Source organism: Capsella rubella, unplaced genomic scaffold (genome assembly GCF_000375325.1).
Source record: "Capsella rubella cultivar Monte Gargano unplaced genomic scaffold, Caprub1_0 scaffold_3, whole genome shotgun sequence".
Taxonomy (NCBI): Eukaryota; Viridiplantae; Streptophyta; class Magnoliopsida; order Brassicales; family Brassicaceae; genus Capsella; species Capsella rubella.
In genome coordinates this window covers 8,326,101-8,346,125 of record NW_006238921.1, presented here as the reverse complement: position 1 = coordinate 8,346,125, position 20,025 = coordinate 8,326,101, and the positions used below count along the sequence as shown (strand labels likewise).

The following is a 20,025-nucleotide window of genomic DNA, read 5'->3' as shown; positions in this document are numbered from 1 at the left end:
TGGATGGAAAAAGGGGATCGTAATACTAAATTCTTCTTTTCTAGTGCTAAGATTCGTTCTTCTCGCAATAGGATTTATTCGATCTTGGATGATAATGATGTTGAGCATCAAGGTGATACTAATATTGGTAATGTGGCTCAAGAGTTTTTCACTAATCTCTATAAAAGTGAATTATCCCCCCAGAATAACCATTTTCATGTCTTTAATGGCTTCCTTCCCCGGGTTTCAAGTGTTATGAATATGGATCTCACTAGAAGAGTTTCAGAAGATGAGGTTAAAGCTGCTGTTTTCTCTATTGGAGCATCCAAAGCTCCGGGGCCGGATGGCTTCACAGCTGCTTTTTATCAGATTTATTGGGATGATATTAAGGATACTATAACTAAGGAAGTTCAGGGTTTCTTTGATCAGGGTGTTTTTGACCGTTCTCTTAATCATACTAATCTTTGTTTAATCCCCAAGATTGAAGCGGCTAGTCATATGAGAGATTTCAGACCTATTGCTCTCTGCAACGTTGGGTATAAGATCATATCCAAGGTTCTGGTTGACAGATTAAAAGGTCATCTCTCAAGTATCATCTCTGAAGAGCAATCAGCTTTTATTCCTGGTCGAATGATTACGGACAACGTCATCATTGCTCATGAAGTTATTCATGCCTTGAAGGTTAAAAGAAGATGTGCCAATTCTTTCATGGCTATAAAAACTGATATTACAAAAGCATATGATAGATTGGAATGGGATTTTCTGCAAGAAACTATGTTCAGATTTGGATTTGATCCAATGTGGGTTAAATGGATCATGACTTGTGTTCGTTCTACTACTTTCTCGGTTAACATCAATGGGTCTGCGATAGGTCACATCCAACCAGAGCGCGGAATAAGACAAGGCGATCCTTTGTCTCCTTATTTATTTATTTTATGTGCTGAAGTTCTGAGCCATATGTTGAAGCGTGCTGAAGCTAATGGTCTTATAAAAGGAATCAAGATTAGCAACAATTGTCCCTCTATTAGTCATCTCTTATTTGCAGATGATTCCCTATTTTTTTGTCAGGCTAATACTAAAGCTGTTTCTGCAATTCAAGATATCTTAACTCAGTATGAGAAAGCTTCTGGTCAAAAGGTTAACAAACAGAAATCGGCTCTAACTTTTGGTAAGAGGGTTCCAGTTTCGGTTAAGACTCGGATCAGGAGACAACTTCAAATTTACAATGATGGTGGCTGTAGTAAATACCTTGGTCTTCCAGAGCAATTTGGCAGGAAAAAGGTGGAGTTGTTTCAATTTATTGTTGAGAAGGTTAGAGAAAGGACTAAAGGTTGGAAAAATAAGTTTTTATCTCAAGGTGGAAAAGAAATCCTTCTCAAATCTATAGCGATGGCTATGCCGGTTTATACCATGAATTGCTTCAAGCTCCCTAAGAGTATTTGTGAAGATATTGAACGGATTATGGCAGACTATTGGTGGAGTAATCAAGATCACGACCATTCTCTCCATTGGGTTGCTTGGGATCGGATGAAATATTTGAAATCTGAAGGAGGTTTGGGATTTAGAGATATTGAAAAGTTCAATATTGCTTTACTTGCTAAACAGGCTTGGAGAGTGCTTCAATATCCAAATTGTTTGATGGCTCGTATTTTAAGAGGTCGGTATTTCTCCTCTACAAATATTTTAAATGCTAATGGTGGTACTTGCCCTTCTTTTGGTTGGAAATCGATTTTGCAAGGTCGTGATTTACTGAAATGTGGTATGAGATTCACTGTTGGAGACGGATCTTTGATTCAAACTTGGGAGGATCCTTGGCTTCCTGTTCACCCCCCTAGGCCTCCTCGGAAACATCCCCATAATCAGACAAGCTCTCCTTTGGTTCAAGAGTTTTTTCTTCCTTTTAAGACTGGTTGGAATGAAGATGTTATAAGAGATTTTGTTCATCCGGATGATATTCCTCATATTCTTGCTATCAAAATTAGCCCAAGTCAGAATAGAGATTATCTGGGTTGGCATTATACAGAAAAAGGTAACTACACTGTCAAGTCTGGGTATTGGTTAGCTACTCACCTTCCGGAGAATTACCACCATGTTAGACCTCCTGCTGGTGATCCTCTTCTCAAAAAAGACATTTGGAAAATTCGTACCGCTCCTAAACTGAAACACTTTATTTGGAGAATGCTGTCTAAAGCGTTGGCTACTGGAGAGGAGCTTGTTCGGAGACATATTTCAACTGATGCAGTATGCAAAAGGTGTACTCTAGCCATTGAAACAACAGAGCATTTGTTTTTTAATTGTCCTCATGTTTTGCAGATTTGGAGAGCTTCCAATGTTCCTATAACTTGTTTAACAGATCCCAATGTTCCCATTGAAATGAAGATGAAGGAAATTTTCAAGTATCACAAACATAAAGGAATATATGATTTTCTCAGCCACTTGCCAATTTGGATTCTTTGGAAAATTTGGAAAAGTCGTAATGTTCTGACTTTCCAAAGGAAACATCGTAGTTGGCAAAAGGATCTTCGAGAAGCAAGACAAGAAACTGAAGATTGGTGGAAAGCTGATATGCGAACTTGTACTAAAAATTCCTGCCATGCTTCTCGTGATACTATCAACAATAATTTCAGTGGTAATTGGCAAAGGCCTAGGTATGGTTGGCTAAAGTGCAATTTTGATGGAAGTTTTTTGAATTCTCAAATAAAAGCTACAATTGGTTGGGTTGTTCGGGACGATCAAGGTGTTTTTCAAGGGGCTGGTCATTCTACGGGTTCTTTTGTTAACAATGCTATTGAAGCAGAATGTCAAAGTCTCCTAGCTGCTATGCATCATCTCTGGATTAAAGGTCATCGAAAAGTTGTTTTTGAAGGAGATAATCAAATTCTGATGAACATCTTAAAAGGCAACTCTCAGCGGTTTGATATTTTGAATTGGATTCACGAAATTCGTAGTTGGGAGGCAAGATTTCATAATATTGAGTATTGTTGGGTTTCAAGAAAAACAAATCGCCCGGCTGATTTGTTAGCAAAATTTCAGCGTTCTGTTGTTCCTATGTTTACTTATTATCAGCATATTCCAAGTTGTATTTCTGATGTAATTCACAATGATTTTTCTGGTAATTAATAAAGTTTTCAGTGTTAAAGAAAAAAAAAATATTTTAAATCAATATGATAACAATTGGTTTGAAAAGAAAAATCTTATTCTCTTTGTTTCATAAAAAATATCGTTTTAGGATCATTTCTACGTTTCAAAGTAAATGCCGTTTTAGATTTTCAATAAATATTAATAAATATCCCATTAAATTTAAAGGTACTGTATAAAAGATATTTTAATATGTTTTCTTAATATGTTTAGAATTATGCAATTTTTTTTAAAAAAAAATATTTAGAATAGATGATTAAGTTTCTGTTAGATTGACTTACATGTTCTAAATATTTACTACCATATGATTATTTGATTAAGTTCAACCATCCTAAAATAATATATGATTTCTATGAGTTTTGTTGTATGAAGTTTGTTTCATCGCTTCTGTTTCGAAAGAGTTGGATTAAAAGAGTTGGATTCACAAATACTATTTGGTCGTTTGTTATTTTTTTTTATTCGTTTGATTTTAACATTGCTTAAAGTTTTTTTTGTTTTTTTGGGGCTTTAAATAAAGCCCTTTTATAACTATTGGATTTTGTTTTCCTAGGATGAGAAAAAAAGATACATAGATAATTACAAAGAAAATCGAATATTATTAATATTGAAAACTATTTGCTACATTATGGTATCTAATTAACTAATTCAACGTTATAAATCGTGCAAACACATAGAAACCCTAAAATACTAATATTCATCATCTCCGATCAGACAATGGCAAACCCTAAAGTCTTCTTTGATTTGACCGTCGACGGCAAACCATCTGGTCGGATCGTGATAGAGCTCTTCGCTGACTTGACTCCACGTACGGCGGAGAACTTTAGAACCCTATGTACCGGCGAGAAAGGCGTGGGAAAGTGTGGTAAACCACTCCACTACAAAGGATCATCCTTCGACCGTATCGTTCCTGATCTCATGTGGTGTGGAGGAGATATCATGGTCGGAGACAAGTCGTTCTACGAAGAGGGTTTGGTCGACGACAACGAGTACTTCATCTTGAACCACGAAGGTCCAGGTGTCATCTCCATGCCACACTCGGACAGAACTCACTTCCAGATCTTCATGAGTGAGGGGTTGGAGATGGATGGTGATCATGTTGTGTTCGGTAGAGTTGTTGAAGGGTTGGATCTTATGAAGAGCATTGAGGAGGAGGTCGTAAGTGAAACAAGGAAGCCTTGTAAGCCCGTGGTGATCGAGGACTGTGGTGAGCTTTCAGATTATAGATATGAAAGTGTTTATTTTATGAATATAATTGTAGCTTTTATGGTTTTGATGTGTTTTTGTTCTTCGTTCGTTTAGTTAGTTTTGAGTTTTGGAGTTTAAACTGGCTATATAGCCTTTACCATTGAATACTTAATGATTAACATAATTTTTAATTAGCTATTAATTATATGCTACTGCAAATCAGAAACAATCTGTTTGGTAGAATCATATAATCATTATGTACCTGTTTTAGTAGTTATTGTTCATGATTTTAGGTTTAACTTATGCGTTAAAACACTCGAACAGATGTAAATATAGAACCTTATAAAATTCAGAGGTCACCGCGCAGACCTTACTGGCCGCACCAAACATTGTAACCAGAGCTAACTCAAAAGCTCTTAACAGCTTTGGTTACGTTTGATTTTGTAGGATTTGGTATATTCCTTGACTTTAGTAACTTAATTAGTGGTGTCTTGAATCTTTGATGTAGTTCTACATAGGGTTAACAAAAGAATTAATATCATATTACAAAGTCTTGACTCTTGATGGATTTTTTATGGTCTAGGCGAAATTGTTTATATTCGGTTTTTTGTAATCTTAGTTTCGCTTTGTCGAATTCATCTAACTTTTTTCTTCTGCAATAATAAACAAAAATGAACAAGCATGTACCATATTTTTTATATATTATCCAATGTGGAAAAATCTTTGGTCATTTGTTATTGACTATAAAACTATATACAAGTCAATTCTGGATTCTTAACGTACATTAATAGACCAAACGAAGTCTTTGTTTTTTTTGTATTGGCTATTTTTAGAGTCGGTCCACTTTTTTAATTACATAGCAAACGATGGTAAGATCTTCAAAACTTTTACCCTTTTTAGTTGTTTGCTGAAATATCAAATGTTCAAAACCTGTCGACTAGATAGAATCTTAGTTTATTTGACATGTATGTCACTTTCAGCATTTGAAATATAAGGTATTATCCGAATTATGAAGAAATCTAGCATTCTTTTCCCATAGTATAAAGCACAAGCCAGTAAATTTAATAACATCATTTGTTGACATATTTTAGACAGTCTTACCAAACCAAATATAAATATATTATAGTAAAAATTAAACACAAGATTGAAATTTCAATACTTTTCTTTTTTACCATCGTTCCTTCGCTTAACCTGGTATTAGTTATTCGTTTTATAAAAAATGTCAATTATAATCGTCGAAATGCTAAATTTGAAAACCAATAAACAAAAAGTAGATGATGAAAAAGCTAAACAAAATATCAGCTACAAAACGCATGTGTTTAGCTATGAGGTAAGCCACAAATTAGTTACAAATTGGATCAATTATCAAATTGTAAAATAACCATATGTACCCTATTCTGCCATAATATGCCAATTTTTTCCACTTGCTAACGACTTTTGTTGTCGCTTACGTTTTCGTTCATGATGTCATATCTTTATGTCATAACATATACGAAAGAAATGTAATGATATTGCTCAATATTTGGTTCTTACGAGGAATCCATATATATATTATGATGGTTGAGACTTGAGATACTACAAGTCACCATGGAAATTTTGGTTTTCATCTTCCAAAGTCATATTTTTAACTAAAACAATTAGTAAAGTCTTTGCATATAGCATTTTAAATTTCTCTACACCTGACAATAAAACTTTGTTACGAAGTTACTCTTTCCTACTTTACAACGATTCTAAGTCATTCATTTGTAGATAATAAAGCCGAAACGTAACTTTTGGATAAATAAGATTTTACAACGTAGGGTCAAGAGTAATATCAATGACAATTTTCTAAATTTTTTAAACAATATGTTTATGTTTAAAAACATATTATTAATTAAATGTAATATAGTTCATGCTTGATATAAATGTATCACCTTTGTTGTAAATATTTTGAAAGGTTACCAATGCAATAAAAAAACTTAAGCTTTACTCTTCTCTTTATTCAATTCATAATCGTTTAATTTAAGAATGTTATCGACCATATTTACGTGTGTAATGACAATTAGAACTCATATTAATTAGGATCAGCCTGTTTTGTGATCGACATGAATTCTCGAATTCAACACGTATCGAACTCTTTCAAAAGGTACGTAGTAGTAATCAACTATATTGGAGAAGTTAATAGAAAGAATTAAAATATATCATCAAAACTCAATTCCTTAATCGTTAAACAAAGAATATGCTATATATACTCCATTTACGATATGTATAGAAAAAAGTAGGCATGTCGATATGTACCACTACTATATATAGGCCAACTATATCACTTTTGCGTTAAATATTGAAAACGAGTGTTAGATATGGTATGACACATAAATGAAATAAACACGGACTATACACATATCCTAATAATTTAAATTACTTTATTGATTCGTTCAATTAAAAACAAATATTTAATATTAATATTTTATTAAATCGCCTTAAATGACGTAGATGTTTTGGTAAATATCATAATATGTGACTTTCGTTGTCATTGCTACGAAACTTCGTAGATGATACGAAAAGACCGACTCATGAACTAACTATAAAACCAAATTGAAACTATCATATCCATTTACATCATCAGCTCTTATTTTGCAGTTCCTCATTCATCGATCGCTTTCACAAAAAAAAAAAAAAAAAAAGATTCTACCGTTTCTGGTTTTTATTTTTTCTTCTTTTCGGTTTAGTAATTTTCGGTTTAACAAATACCAAAAACAATGCGGAGAAACGTTTCTGATCATGCAGAGAAGAAGGTGGTGGGCGTTGAGGCTCTCTTGCAACTTCCTAAAACCTTAAGCAAACCAAACAAGAAATGGCAATTAGCGTTCATCAAGATCTATTGTTCGAGAACTCTCCTTAACTGCGCCAAACACGCTGTCCGAAAACAAGGTTTGTTCCCTCGTTCTCTTTCCTACACCGCCATTGATCTAGATCACCATCAAGAAGATGAACACTTCAAGATTGATACTGAGACCTTAAACGATCTCGTCAAGAACAAGAACCAAGAGAAACTTGAGTCTCTTGGTGGTCCTAATGGCTTAGTCTCGGCTTTGAAGACTAACACACGTCTTGGGATCAATGAAGAAACTGAAGAGATTGAACGTAGGCGTTTGACGTTCGGGTCTAATACTTACACCAGACAACCATCGAAGAGTCTCTTCTATTTTGTGGTGGAAGCGTTCAAGGACCTTACGATTCTCATCCTTCTCGTATGTGCAACGCTCTCTCTTGGGTTTGGTATCAAAGAGCATGGATTGAAAGAAGGATGGTACGATGGAGGAAGTATATACGTTGCTGTTTTCTTGGTGGTAGCTGTCTCTGCGGTCAGTAACTTCAGACAGAACAGACAGTTTGATAAACTCTCTAAAGTAAGTAGCAACATCAAGATTGATGTTGTTAGAAACGGTCGCCGTCAAGAGATTTCGATCTTTGACATTGTCGTTGGAGATATCGTTTGCTTGAACATCGGAGATCAAGTTCCAGCAGATGGAGTGTTCGTTGAAGGACATTCATTACACGTTGATGAATCAAGCATGACAGGAGAAAGTGACCATGTCGAGGTTAGCTTAACAGGGAACACATTCTTGTTTTCCGGGACTAAAATCGCTGATGGGTTTGGTAAAATGACGGTTACTTCGGTTGGGATGAACACTGCTTGGGGACAAATGATGAGTCACATCTCGCGTGACACGAACGAGCAAACTCCATTGCAGACTCGTCTCAACAAGCTTACTTCTTCGATAGGTAAAGTTGGTTTACTTGTAGCTTTCTTTGTTCTTTTGGTTCTGTTAATCCGTTACTTCACGGGAAACACGAAAGATGAGATCGGAAACCGCGAGTATAACGGGAAGAAGACGAAGAGCGATGAAATCGTGAACGCTGTAGTTGAGATGGTTGCAGCAGCGGTAACAATCATCGTGGTTGCGATACCAGAAGGATTGCCATTAGCTGTGACATTGACATTGGCATATTCCATGAAGAGGATGATGAAAGATCAAGCAATGGTGAGAAAGCTCTCTGCTTGTGAGACTATGGGCTCTGCAACGGTTATCTGTACCGATAAAACGGGTACTTTGACGCTTAATCAAATGAAGGTAACCGATTTCTGGTTCGGTCTTGAGTCAGGGAAAGCTTCTTCTGTGTCTCAGAAAGTTGTTGAAATGTTTCATCAAGGAGTTGCAATGAACACTACAGGGAGTGTGTTTAAGGCTAAGTCAGGAACAGAGTATGAGTTCTCCGGTAGTCCAACAGAGAAAGCGATTCTGAGCTGGGCGGTTGAGGAATTGAAGATGGATATGGAGGAAGTGATTGAACAACACGATGTTGTTCATGTGGAAGCTTTCAATTCAGAGAAGAAGAGAAGTGGCGTGTTGATGAAGAAGAAGAATGGACAAATCAATGTTGTACATTGGAAAGGAGCTGCTGAGAAGATTCTAGCTATGTGTTCTACGTTCTATGATGGTTCTGGAGTTGTGAGAGAGATGAAAGAAGATGATATGATTCAGTTCGAGAAGATTATCCAATCCATGGCAGCTAAATCACTCCGTTGCATAGCCTTTGCGTATTCAGAAGACAATGAAGACATCAAGAAGTTAAAAGAAGAGAACTTGAGCTTACTTGGGATAGTTGGAATCAAAGATCCATGTAGGCCTGGAGTGAAGAAAGCTGTAGAGGATTGTCAATTCGCCGGTGTAAACATCAAAATGATCACTGGAGATAACATTTTCACGGCCAGAGCAATCGCTGTAGAGTGCGGAATCTTGACATCTGAAGATGAGATGAATAGTGAAGCTGTTTTAGAAGGAGAAGAGTTTAGAAACTACAGTCAAGAAGAAAGGTTAAAGAAAGTCGAAAGAATCAAAGTAATGGCGAGATCTTCACCGTTTGATAAGTTTCTCATGGTGAAATGCCTCAAGGAGCTAGGCCATGTTGTGGCCGTTACTGGAGATGGCACTAACGATGCACCAGCATTGAAAGAAGCTGATATTGGACTTTCTATGGGGATTCAAGGCACAGAAGTAGCTAAAGAGAGCTCCGATATTGTGATCCTAGACGATAACTTTGCCTCTGTTGCAACGGTTTTGAAATGGGGAAGATGCGTGTACAACAATATTCAGAAATTCATTCAGTTTCAGCTCACTGTCAATGTGGCAGCTCTCGTGATCAACTTCGTGGCCGCGGTTTCAGCTGGAGAAGTTCCATTGACAGCCGTTCAACTACTGTGGGTGAATTTGATCATGGACACACTTGGTGCATTGGCTTTAGCTACAGAGAAACCAACAAATGATCTTATGAATAAGAAACCGATAGGGAGAGTCTCGCCATTGATCACGAACATCATGTGGAGGAATCTATTGGCTCAAGCGTTTTACCAGATCTCTGTTCTCTTGGTGCTTCAGTTTAGAGGAAGATCGATCTTCGATGTGACAGAGAAGGTGAAGAACACTCTGATCTTCAATACCTTTGTGCTTTGTCAGGTGTTCAACGAGTTTAACGCAAGGAGTTTGGAGAAGAAGAATGTATTCAAGGGGTTACACAAGAACAGGCTCTTCATTGGGATCATAGTTGTGACTGTGGTTTTGCAAGTTGTGATGGTTGAGTTTCTGAAGAAATTTGCTGACACTGAGAGGCTAAATTGGGGTCAATGGGGAGTTTGCATTGCAATTGCGGCGGTGTCATGGCCGATTGGATGGTTAGTAAAGTCAGTTCCTGTTCCAGAGAGACACTTCTTCAGCTACCTGAAATGGAAGAAGAGATCGTGAAGAGGCTCTTGATTAGATCTTACATTAGTATGTATATTATGAAGCATTGATTTGTTTTTTCTTTCAATATGTATAACCGATTTATTAAATAAAGATTGATCAATTTCATTGAAAAGCATTTTTACATAGCATATATATAGAGTGGAAAAACTCAGATTACAATCCTTAGAACGGGCCAAGATTGTCTTATCCGATGCTGGCCAAAGCTATGAAGTCTTTCTCTGCCTCTCTCCACTGGGTATCTAATACGATGAAACGAACTCTGGTGCCGATCTGAATCCGGGACATGTTCTCATTCATGAAAACCGGGTTCTCTCCTGGGATGAACTCGTAATCGGACATCTTCATGTGTGATAGGTAAATGGTTTCGTAAGGGCCAGATCTCAAAAAGACACCAAGCTTGTGCACCTTGCTAACCACACCATGAAGAACCTCTCCTTTAAACATCTTAAAGCAGATTCCGTTGAAAACCACGGGAAAGACAGCTTCGCCAGTCTGCTCCTTGATCTTTCCCTCGCCGATTGTCTCCAAAATTGTGGGTGTTATGAAGTATCCAAGATTTTTCGTTGCTTTCTTGGTAGCAAAGGCATCGAGTAGATGAACGACAATAGTTCTCTGGAGCGTGAGCCCAGTGTCCATATCTTCAGCTGCAATCATAACATCCCATGGCAGTTTGACTCTGATGAACATTTTTGTTCCAGCCTGAAACTGTGAAATATGTTGCCAATCACATTCTGATTTGAAGATTATGCATATTACAGAAACATGCTATCAATTTTTACCAAAAATGATCAACTTTAAGTTTTCTTTCAGGCATTTTAACAAACACTTTGCATACATGTAAACCATATAAATGAAACTCAACAATAGGGACGAATCACAAAGTTTCCGACTTTTTCATCAACCATCAAACCAACATTGATATACCACCATGCATGAACCAGTTTGTATTCCCAAAACGTTATAATATCATCGTTCTCCACAAACCCCAAGACTGAATCTACTGAGAAAAATTTGGTTTCACAAATCAAAAACTCTAACCTGAACGTAGTGAGAGACGCAACTAGAAGCTGTAATGGAACAATTCCTGAAAATAGACGCCAATTGCCACTTGCCGAGGATCAACGAAGCGTCGGAGAAGACAACACTGTCCGTCGACGTCAAGAACACGCGTTAAGTCAGTTTCCTAATTTAGAGGCCCTATACAGGCCCATTACTAAAAATGGGCCACACACATTACTCATCCATTAATTTATATGGCTATTTCACTTGATTTTATGGAGTCCAATGAAAGATTCATGCATCCATTACTGTAGTCTGTAGTACAAAGTTTACTTGGCTGTTTTTTTATATATAAACACAATCGTTTCAATCATATGGTACAAAGTTTCAGGACCAAATATTACAAGTTTCGTAAATTGTTTTGCAAAACAAAACAGTCTTTATCCATAATTTATTTGGAAAAAGGTCCGGCCTGATTATACATAGGCTTTCTCCCCTATACAACAATGACTTGTTGCCACAAGGCTCACAACACAAACGTTACAACTTGAAACGAAGCAGAAGCGACAGTTTTGTCTTTTGTCTTAAACCGGAACCACTTCTTGTAGTCTACCATTACCAGCTGGAGTCAAGCTCTCATAATAATCCACCAGAACTTTCCATCCACCTGGGCACATGAACCCATCTGGTGGGTTTTCGTTGTTCTTTGCCAATGTGCGCATCTGAAAAATCGAAAGACATTAGATCTTTGTTAGATTAAGTATACAATGAAGAGTTTAAAACTGTAGTAGTTCTCTTGGGGACTGGTAGATTACCTTAGTGCCAGAGATGAACAAGAAATCTTGAGGCCTTGATGGATCGAAGAAAGCCATCTTCCCTTGCGTCTTGTCATATGCAGCAACCTGTGATATTGAACCAAGAAATCAGATCTCAACATTTACCATTATAAAAAGTGTGAATCATTTTGAAGTTGGTTTTTATTTACCTTGAAAGGAAGGATATTGAGGCGTTCTAGTCCTGGTGCCATGCTTAGAACTTTCTTTCCATGATCAGCATCGTAAAGATCACGTTTCTCTACGGGATGACCCATTCCAGCTGGATCACGACCCACAATGTAAAAGTTAGCACCAGCATTGATTCTGGCCTTTGCGTGCCACTGCACTTCTGTTGGACCAGCGTAATGCATAGGTGACGGGAAGATCGAAACCACTGTTGTCTCTGGATCAAGAACACCGTCCTCTAGCACCTGTTTTAGACTCATAAACCCATTTAGTATACAGCAATTGTTGTTCCTCACTCTAGCGATACACAGTCAATAAAGTTTTTGTTTTACCTTTTCGTGCTGCTTCATCCTCCAATCTAGAGGAACATCATCAGCCTTTGTGAACCCTCCTAACGGATGAAGCAAAAGGATAGGGTTTTTGTATCCCATCTCAAGAAGTCTCCTACGAGTATCAGTCATAAGAAGAGCGTGACCATTGTGAACCGGATTCCTCAGCTGGAAAGCAAAGACAGCATCCGCATTACGCTTCTCCAACTCTTTTCGTAGCTCAGCAGGCGAAAGCCTGAAACGGTCAAGTCCATCATTGTACTTAACTGGCTCAAGAACCTCAAGATCACCCCCAATAAGCCAGTTTCCAGCATTGGTTATCGCCTCTTCTACATAAGGCAAACCTGGAGCAGTCGTACCCCAAGTTCTAGCTATCCTTTCTTCCTTTGGATGCTTATAAATCTCAATGCTGATAAAACCAGAAACAAACAAGTATTGAGTAACCAATTATAAACCCATATCCAAATTCAATCATGCATCATATATCACTGACTAATCTCAAGACAAAAAAAAAGTAAAAAATGAAAAGTACTCTAGACTCTATAGGCAAATCAAATGAGACTTTTAAAACTCTACAGTGATGCATAAACAGAGTTTTCAGCTTTTGTGTCTATGTCAAACGAATCAGATCTGGTCTAAGTCCAATCATACCAACACAGATAAGCTAAAATCAAAATTCAAATCTCAGTTTCTTCTCCATGAATCTACTACCAATCTGATTCGAAGATGAGGACGAAGAAGAACTTACTCGCTGAGGATAGCGAGGGGGTTACCATCGGAATCAACAAGAGCGACACGTTTAGACTCGCCGATTTGTGCCTTCTGCTCATCGTCGATAGCGAGAACAATAGGCACAGACATGTTAACAACGGATCCGTCATCAAGACGGAGCGAGTTGAAATGAAGAGTTTGGAGGAACTCGGATTCTCTCATGAAACCTCCGAGTGGACTTGCCCAGCCTTCGCTTAACACGTGCATCCATTGCAAGTCAATCGCCGTTAGCTCAACGCGTGGCAGCTCCGCCGCCTCGTGTTTCTTCTCCCGCCGCTTCGGCTCTTCAACGATAAGCTCCACAAGCTTACCTCCGTCAGGCGCGATTAACCCTGCTCGGATTGATCCTACGCCTCCGACGCCACCGCGACGGCGTAGGGATTTCGAAGGGAAGGATACGGCGGCGAAGGGGAGATCGGAGGTTGGGGATGATTTGGTGAGTGGTTGAGATAGGAATGGAGTTTTGCTTAATACGGCAGCCATGGAAGCCATTTTTGAAAGTTTCTAAGGCTAAGGCTGCTTCTTCAAGCTTTGAGCTCTAATGGAGGAGAAGAGCTTTGGTATGGTATGGTTCGTTCCCAATTCAATTGGAAAATGAGATTTGGTGATTGGATTGGTTTTATAGAGTTTATAGTAATTAAGGACCGTATCTGCGAATATTATTATGTACCTGGACGGGTATTAGTATTTTAGTTAATTTAATTCAGTGTATGATTATGTGATTAAACATTAAATATTAGTGTGACATAATTTATAACGAGGTTACCTTATTGGTATAGTACAGAGTCAGTGTATACTATTATATAATTAGATACTAATCTTTTTCTTTTATTATTAAACATATACTACTTTTAATCCAGGTTTATATTATTATGATCTTTTTTAATTTCATAATATATACTTTTTCTCATTAGTGATTATAACTTGAAAGGCTTTAAGCTCGCCGGTTTAACTCATAAAAATGTAATCTGTTTTGAATTTTAATATAATCGAACAAAACATGAAAACATATAAATATTTGCAATTGTGTTAATATTGTTTGGACTATATATGGTGGATGATGCAATTATTTCGTATTCTCATACCAAAGGGAAAATCAAAAATTTTCATAAAACATAACATATTTGTACTTTGTAACATATTTTTATGTTTTGGCAGAGTTAAAATAGTAATTAGTTTATTATTATTAATTTTTTGTCATCAATTAATTTGTTTATTATAATAAGACCAAAAAAAATATGAATAGAAAAGAAATAAATAAAAAGTTAGGAAAGGTGAGGTAATAAGGGCTGTGTGGACCGATGCTACAGTTGAATATGTCCAAGAATACGGTCAGGTTCGACCACCCATTTGCTTATTACACAAACCACTTGATAATATTAGAATATTAACACCACTCGATCTGCCACGTCAACATCACGAATATTTGTTCCACTTTTTTCTCATTATTTTAGAATAATAGTACTTTTTAGTAATCAAATCTCACCAAAATAAACAAAAAAAAATGAAGCTAAACATAAAATTTATATAGATTCAATACATTCATCTCATGGCTATATTTATGTTCTTAAGTTTGTAATTCAATTGTTTGATTTACTTAGTTTTTGTAACAAGATTATTCTCTCTTATCTTATACATATTATTTCTTTTTCTTTTTTACTATTTGAAAACTCGATTTACTTTGATAGGAGAGAAACATGAAATTTGAGTATTATAGTATTGGACACTATTGTAGTAAGGAGTAGTGTACATCTAGATGAAAATATTATTTTAGAAAACATTTCGCCGACCCATTGATTACTAAAAAAGCTACTCAAATTTGACTTGAACTAGACCAATCTTTTTTTATTTTTGACCCGAAGCTGCCACGAAACGATCTTGTTTGCTTATAGATAAACTATAGTACTGTAGTATATATTTGTTAAACCTGACAATGATGCTGTGCATGCTTCATGGCCACGTGGTAAATATTGTCAAAACTGGAAAAGTTGGTAGACTGGTATAAACTAGTAGCTTAAGTGAATTAATCTCCCAATTATTTCTTAACTACTTTATTAACCATTAGAACAAATTGAACTCCAAAGTACTCTCAAACGTTTATAAGTTTACTACCACTACTCTTAGATGTTAACTCGAAATTTTGTTTGACTAATTCGTTTTTTTATATAATTAGTAAATGTAAGGTGAGTAAGGAGTTTTGGATAATGTAGGGCTTGACCAGTTTTATTGGTGGCTGTGGACCTTTCACATTCAACATGTGTCAAAATAAAACATTTCATGATTGACCTACCTGCTTTTGTTCTCTTAATCATTCACCAGATTATTTTTAAAAAAACCTGTAAGCGTGAATCATAATTTATTGAATTTGATACATGTTTATGTGTGTGTTTTCCTAAATTCCAATCTCTTTCAATTTTCACTACAAATCACATCGGACAATGTTCTCTTATGGATAAAGTTCATAGCTAGTATTATATACAATTCCAGAATGAAAACGTTCTTGTTTCCTGAACATAAAATTAATTAATCAACGCACAAAGTTAACATTGTAATTAAAAACTTTAGTTGGGGCGGCTAAGGCTCACTGTCCAAGTCCACGAACCCAAAGTAACCAAGTAACATCCATATGAGAGAGGAGATGCCAAAGTCTTTTTGAGTTTTGATCAATCCGAGTGTCCTTAAGAATGGAAAAGAAGGATTATACAATATATACTTGATGTCAATTGAAAGGTTTTAAAGAAAACTTCACCAAATTATTTTTACAAATGAGCCAAAGGAACAAGGTTGACTTGAGTGAGTCTAAGTTCCATGAGTTACTGTCCGCACGTGAAACATCAGACATCACACCATGAAGGCTTTTTCTAACGCTTGAGGAACATAGTAAGACCATGCATGCGTAAGTGCGTCTGATTCAATTCAAGAACAACTGGTACGTATACTTGACGATATGATTTACTTTTTTAAGCACAAACCTTTTGATGAAATAGTTCACATATGATGAATACATTCTTATGGGTCTTATATAATTAAGACAGGCCCAAGTATTGAAAAGAAACGAGGCTCAATCGTGATGGGCTGAATTTATTTTACTTGCCAAGGACATGTTTGCTCTGGTAGTAGTAGTTGTAGTTTATGGTCCACCCCTAAAAACCGATGAAGTTTATTATAAGATGCACACTGCGTAAATTAAAGGTCTAGCTAGTATTATTTTTTGGTTTAATGATCATGGAGGTTTCGGTTCAACTAGTGAAATATTCATACGACACTAACACATACGAGTACGACTATTTTATGACATTTAACTACAAACTTTAAACTTTAAAAGCTTTCTCATACACCTAAAACACAAATTTTACTTTAAACGTTACACCCAACCAAGCTTTAAGCGAGTTTGTTTGTATATATTTTAGAAAAATAAAACGATCTCTATCGATTGATTCATGTAAAACTCTATTGTTTCCATTAATATAATCTATTTGTTTTGCTTTTCCTGAATTTTACACTAATCCTTAATTAAATAAATCTCTTGTTTCTAGTATATTTAAAAACATAGAAAGCCTTTCCTATATACCTAAATCAAAACGTTTACTTTAAACGTTATAAAAGAAAAAGGACAAAATCAAAGCTTGACCTTTTCTTGGATAAGTAAAAGTAACGGTTGGAGAAAATTGAATGTGATACAGAAGAGATTGATACATTTTGGTGTAAATATATCCACAATTGTAAATTAAGTACAAACAGACGAATTTTTTTATTTTTGTAACTGACGAACTAAAACCATTAAAGGAAAGTTTGAAAGAGACGAAAGCAACTTGGGAGAATCTCATTTAAAAAAAAAAAAATCGACAAATAAAAGGAAAAAAAATAAAATTGTACACTCGGTGGAGCTTTCCTATACAAATAGAAAAGCCAAAGTTTCAAAATCCCATTAACCGAATCATATCATCCCTATTATAGACGTACCTATTACTTGATGACGATCGTTGAGTTAAAAGAACACAAAATAAAAAGATGATGATGACCGATGTAATGATAATATTGATGATCATTTTGTACTTGGCTACTTAATATTTGATAAGGCATGAGGTCAAGATATGTTTTGATCATGGGGCTAACATAATTAACTTTGGTTTATACAATTTTTTTTTTGGTAAGAAGTTTGGTTTATACAATTTGAGATGTAGTGACTGAAACAACTGGTTAACTAGTTTATGTGTGCATATATCTTAAACATGCAAAAGGGGACCATTATATTTCAGGCAATGAAACAGTAAAATTGACATATATATCTTGTGTGTGTTTTAATTGTTCAATGTTTTTTATTTGGGTTTAATTTGAAACAGTAAAATTGAGGTATCTGTATTACATTATCTAAATGAATATCTAAGAAGCAAAAACCATGAGTTTATGGCTGGCTAGTCATCATTACTGTCGTTCTAGTAATCATTTTATAAAAATCATAATTTTATTTCTTTCTTCAAATTCATAACATTTAATTTGCCCCTCTTTGGTTAATCTATCAGGATCCAGATGTGGAGTTAGCTCTGAGCAACTACTAACACCAAAATCTTGAGTGGAACTTATATTGTATAATTTCAAGTACTTACAGTTTCAAAATTCTTCCCAGAAACCCTAAACTATTATAACCAAGAACAACAAAATGTACATGAAAAATAATTTGAGCAAAAAGAAGAAGAAGTTGGAAGTCTCTCTTGAGATCCCCAAAAAGTGAATCAAATAAATATAAACAACTCAATTTATTAAAATTCTAATAATCTTTGTAAAAAAAAAAAAGCTCTTCTTTTCTAGCTTTGTAAGATTTGTCACATATAAATCTAAATGTAAAAAGAAAAAAAAAATCAAATTGCCAAAGGATGACTTAGGGTTTCCTATAAGTAACTCTATAACCCTAACCCGAAAAAAAAAAAAAAAACTTCAGATCCACATATAAAGAAAACTCAGATAAAACTGAAATAAACTAGCCTCAGATAAAGAGAATTAGTCTCACAGATCAGAAGAAGAAGAAGAAAAGAGAAACAAAGTGTTCTTGATATTGAGGATTTTGAGATGGGAAAAAAAACTAGGGTTTACATAAAAGGTGCGACAGTCAACGGGTGAAACTGCGAACATGATCTAAACGACACTCATCTCTTAAACCATCATCGTGTCATGAAAACACAACAACGGATACAAAAGAAAGCTAATTAGATCATGCTGGCAGCTTCATCAGATGCCGGTGCACCAAACCAGATCAAGAACCAAAAAGAACAAGAGATAAATAAGAAAAAATGTGTCTGTTCATCAAAGTGAAGAAGAAGACGGGTGTTTATATAGAAGAGAAAGAGGAGGAGTAGGAGAACGTGAAGGAGAGAGATAAGAGAACATTAGTTTTTTTTAAGAAGGGTCAGTTTTATAATTAAACAAGAGTGTGTGGGTCGAAAGTGAAAATTAAAGAACGAGTGACAAACAAAAGGCGTTAAAGAAAGAAAGATAAAAAAAAAGAGTGGTCCAAAGTAAGAACCGTGAATAAAATTGAATAATGTCACGCCGATTCTCTCAACTCTTTCTAAGCTCTCTCATCTCATCATCTCTCACACAGAGACAGAAGACATATTAGTTTTGTGTGTTGTTTCTTTTACTTCCCTCTGTAACTCTTATATTAATTACTCATATATATTGATGGGGACCCTTTTTTCTTCTTTCTTGATTTTTTGAAAGACAAAAAAAAAAAGTTTTTTTGTTTCGATAAAGATTATATATAATTCCAATAAAAAAATGATATTTTCTATGAGATTAATGTTCTAGAAGATGTTATATTAGGAGGTTCTAATTGAGAGATTTCGACCACTCTCATGAGACTTGTTAATCCACTCTTAACCTATTAATGAGTTGTAATTTATAACTATGTTATTATATATGAGATGACTTGACCATTTGTTAATTTAAATCATATTAGTACGAGTTGGTTTGATTATTTAATTATATCAACGATTTATTTAATAATGTGTTTCAGAATTGTTATGGACTATATTTTCTATGTCGGAGAGAAAGAAAAAGAAGACAGTTTTTTCTTGTTGTCCTATTAGATTGATTATATATAGACTTTAATTTAGACTCATCATTAGGTTTAATATAGTTTTCAAACTCCACCGCAGAAACACATCTTTATGATTCATAATTCAATAGTATAATTAAGAAATATAGTGGCTTTAACTAAGACCTAAGCCATGAAAAAGTGAAGTTAACACATGCATAAAGTATAACCTACGGAAACTCTCTTAGACTAGTACAATTTATGTGAAGTATTACATTTTCTTGGCTTAAATCTAAGCACATCATGCATGGTACTTAACTACTATATATATAACTATCTCATATACCATTAAGCAATTAAACATTGTATACTTGTTCCCACTAATTGAAATTGCATGTTCTTAATTTTACGAAGAAGCAAAAATGTAGTATTATTCTGTTTTGTTCTCCAAAATTCAACAACAAATATTTATAAACATATATATATATATATATATATATATATATATATATATATATGTAACGTTATATTATTTATCTAGCAAAAAAAACTGGTATTTAATTTGAATGTAATTTTAAACAAAACAGGTGATACCTAAGTGAGTTCATATGGAATATTCTCATGATCTATTTAAAGTGCATTAATATATAAAATTACTATTGACTCAAGTGCAAGTCTTTGTCACAAACATAATTTAGTTTATGTAAAGTAAGCTATATATATAATTATCCATGTACACACAGTATCCATGCTTAGCTACCGACTACACATGTTTTACGACCATTTGTTTTTGTAATCTACCA

General features: G+C 35.2%; 4 protein-coding genes across 6 annotated transcripts; 2 read left to right on the top strand and 2 right to left on the bottom strand.

The window, feature by feature from the left end:
- The first annotated feature begins 3,781 nt into the window (after positions 1-3,781).
- On the top strand, positions 3,782-4,507 carry LOC17890670 (peptidyl-prolyl cis-trans isomerase CYP26-1). Its single transcript, XM_006299048.2, has one exon. The coding sequence runs from the start codon at positions 3,832-3,834 to the stop codon at positions 4,414-4,416; it is 585 nt and encodes a 194-aa protein (XP_006299110.1). The 5' UTR covers positions 3,782-3,831; the 3' UTR covers positions 4,417-4,507.
- A 2,492-nt stretch (positions 4,508-6,999) lies between these two features.
- On the top strand, positions 7,000-10,098 carry LOC17891227 (putative calcium-transporting ATPase 13, plasma membrane-type). Its single transcript, XM_023786997.1, has one exon. It carries the CDS (start codon positions 7,041-7,043, stop codon positions 10,083-10,085), a length of 3,045 nt encoding a protein of 1,014 aa, XP_023642765.1. The 5' UTR covers positions 7,000-7,040; the 3' UTR covers positions 10,086-10,098.
- A 67-nt stretch (positions 10,099-10,165) lies between these two features.
- On the bottom strand, positions 10,166-11,249 carry LOC17891821 (DNA-directed RNA polymerase IV subunit 7). Of its 3 annotated transcripts, none has more exons than XM_006299159.2 (2): positions 11,127-11,249; positions 10,166-10,787 (listed from the first exon to the last, which is right to left on the bottom strand). In XM_006299159.2, exon 2 carries the CDS (start codon positions 10,773-10,775, stop codon positions 10,272-10,274), a length of 504 nt encoding a protein of 167 aa, XP_006299221.1. In that variant the 5' UTR covers positions 10,776-10,787; positions 11,127-11,249; the 3' UTR covers positions 10,166-10,271. The 3 variants fall into 3 exon arrangements, with proteins under 3 accessions (XP_006299221.1, XP_023642767.1, XP_023642766.1); XM_023786999.1 differs by having other exon boundaries at positions 10,166-10,793; positions 11,127-11,248; XM_023786998.1 differs by lacking the exon at positions 11,127-11,249 and adding an exon at positions 10,979-11,119.
- Positions 11,250-11,405: 156 nt separating this feature from the next.
- Positions 11,406-13,789, bottom strand: LOC17892575 (ATP sulfurylase 1, chloroplastic). The gene is made up of 5 exons (XM_006297544.2): positions 13,166-13,789; positions 12,421-12,826; positions 12,073-12,333; positions 11,903-11,989; positions 11,406-11,809 (listed from the first exon to the last, which is right to left on the bottom strand). The coding sequence occupies exons 1-5, from the start codon at positions 13,678-13,680 to the stop codon at positions 11,672-11,674; spliced, it is 1,407 nt and encodes a 468-aa protein (XP_006297606.1). The 5' UTR covers positions 13,681-13,789; the 3' UTR covers positions 11,406-11,671.
- Positions 13,790-20,025: the final 6,236 nt, after the last annotated feature.

Excerpts from the sequence above, each read along its gene's own strand:
- LOC17890670 (XM_006299048.2), top strand. The coding sequence starts at position 3,832 with ATGGCAAACCCTAAAGTCTTCTTTGATTTGACCGTCGACGGCAAACCA.
- LOC17892575 (XM_006297544.2), bottom strand. The coding sequence starts at position 13,680 with ATGGCTTCCATGGCTGCCGTATTAAGCAAAACTCCATTCCTATCTCAA. Across the intron at positions 12,334-12,420 it reads GGATGAAGCAGCACGAAAAG|GTGCTAGAGGACGGTGTTCT; the intron begins GTAAAACAAAAA and ends AGTCTAAAACAG. Across the intron at positions 11,990-12,072 it reads TCAATATCCTTCCTTTCAAG|GTTGCTGCATATGACAAGAC; the intron begins GTAAATAAAAAC and ends TCAATATCACAG.
- LOC17891227 (XM_023786997.1), top strand. The coding sequence starts at position 7,041 with ATGCGGAGAAACGTTTCTGATCATGCAGAGAAGAAGGTGGTGGGCGTT.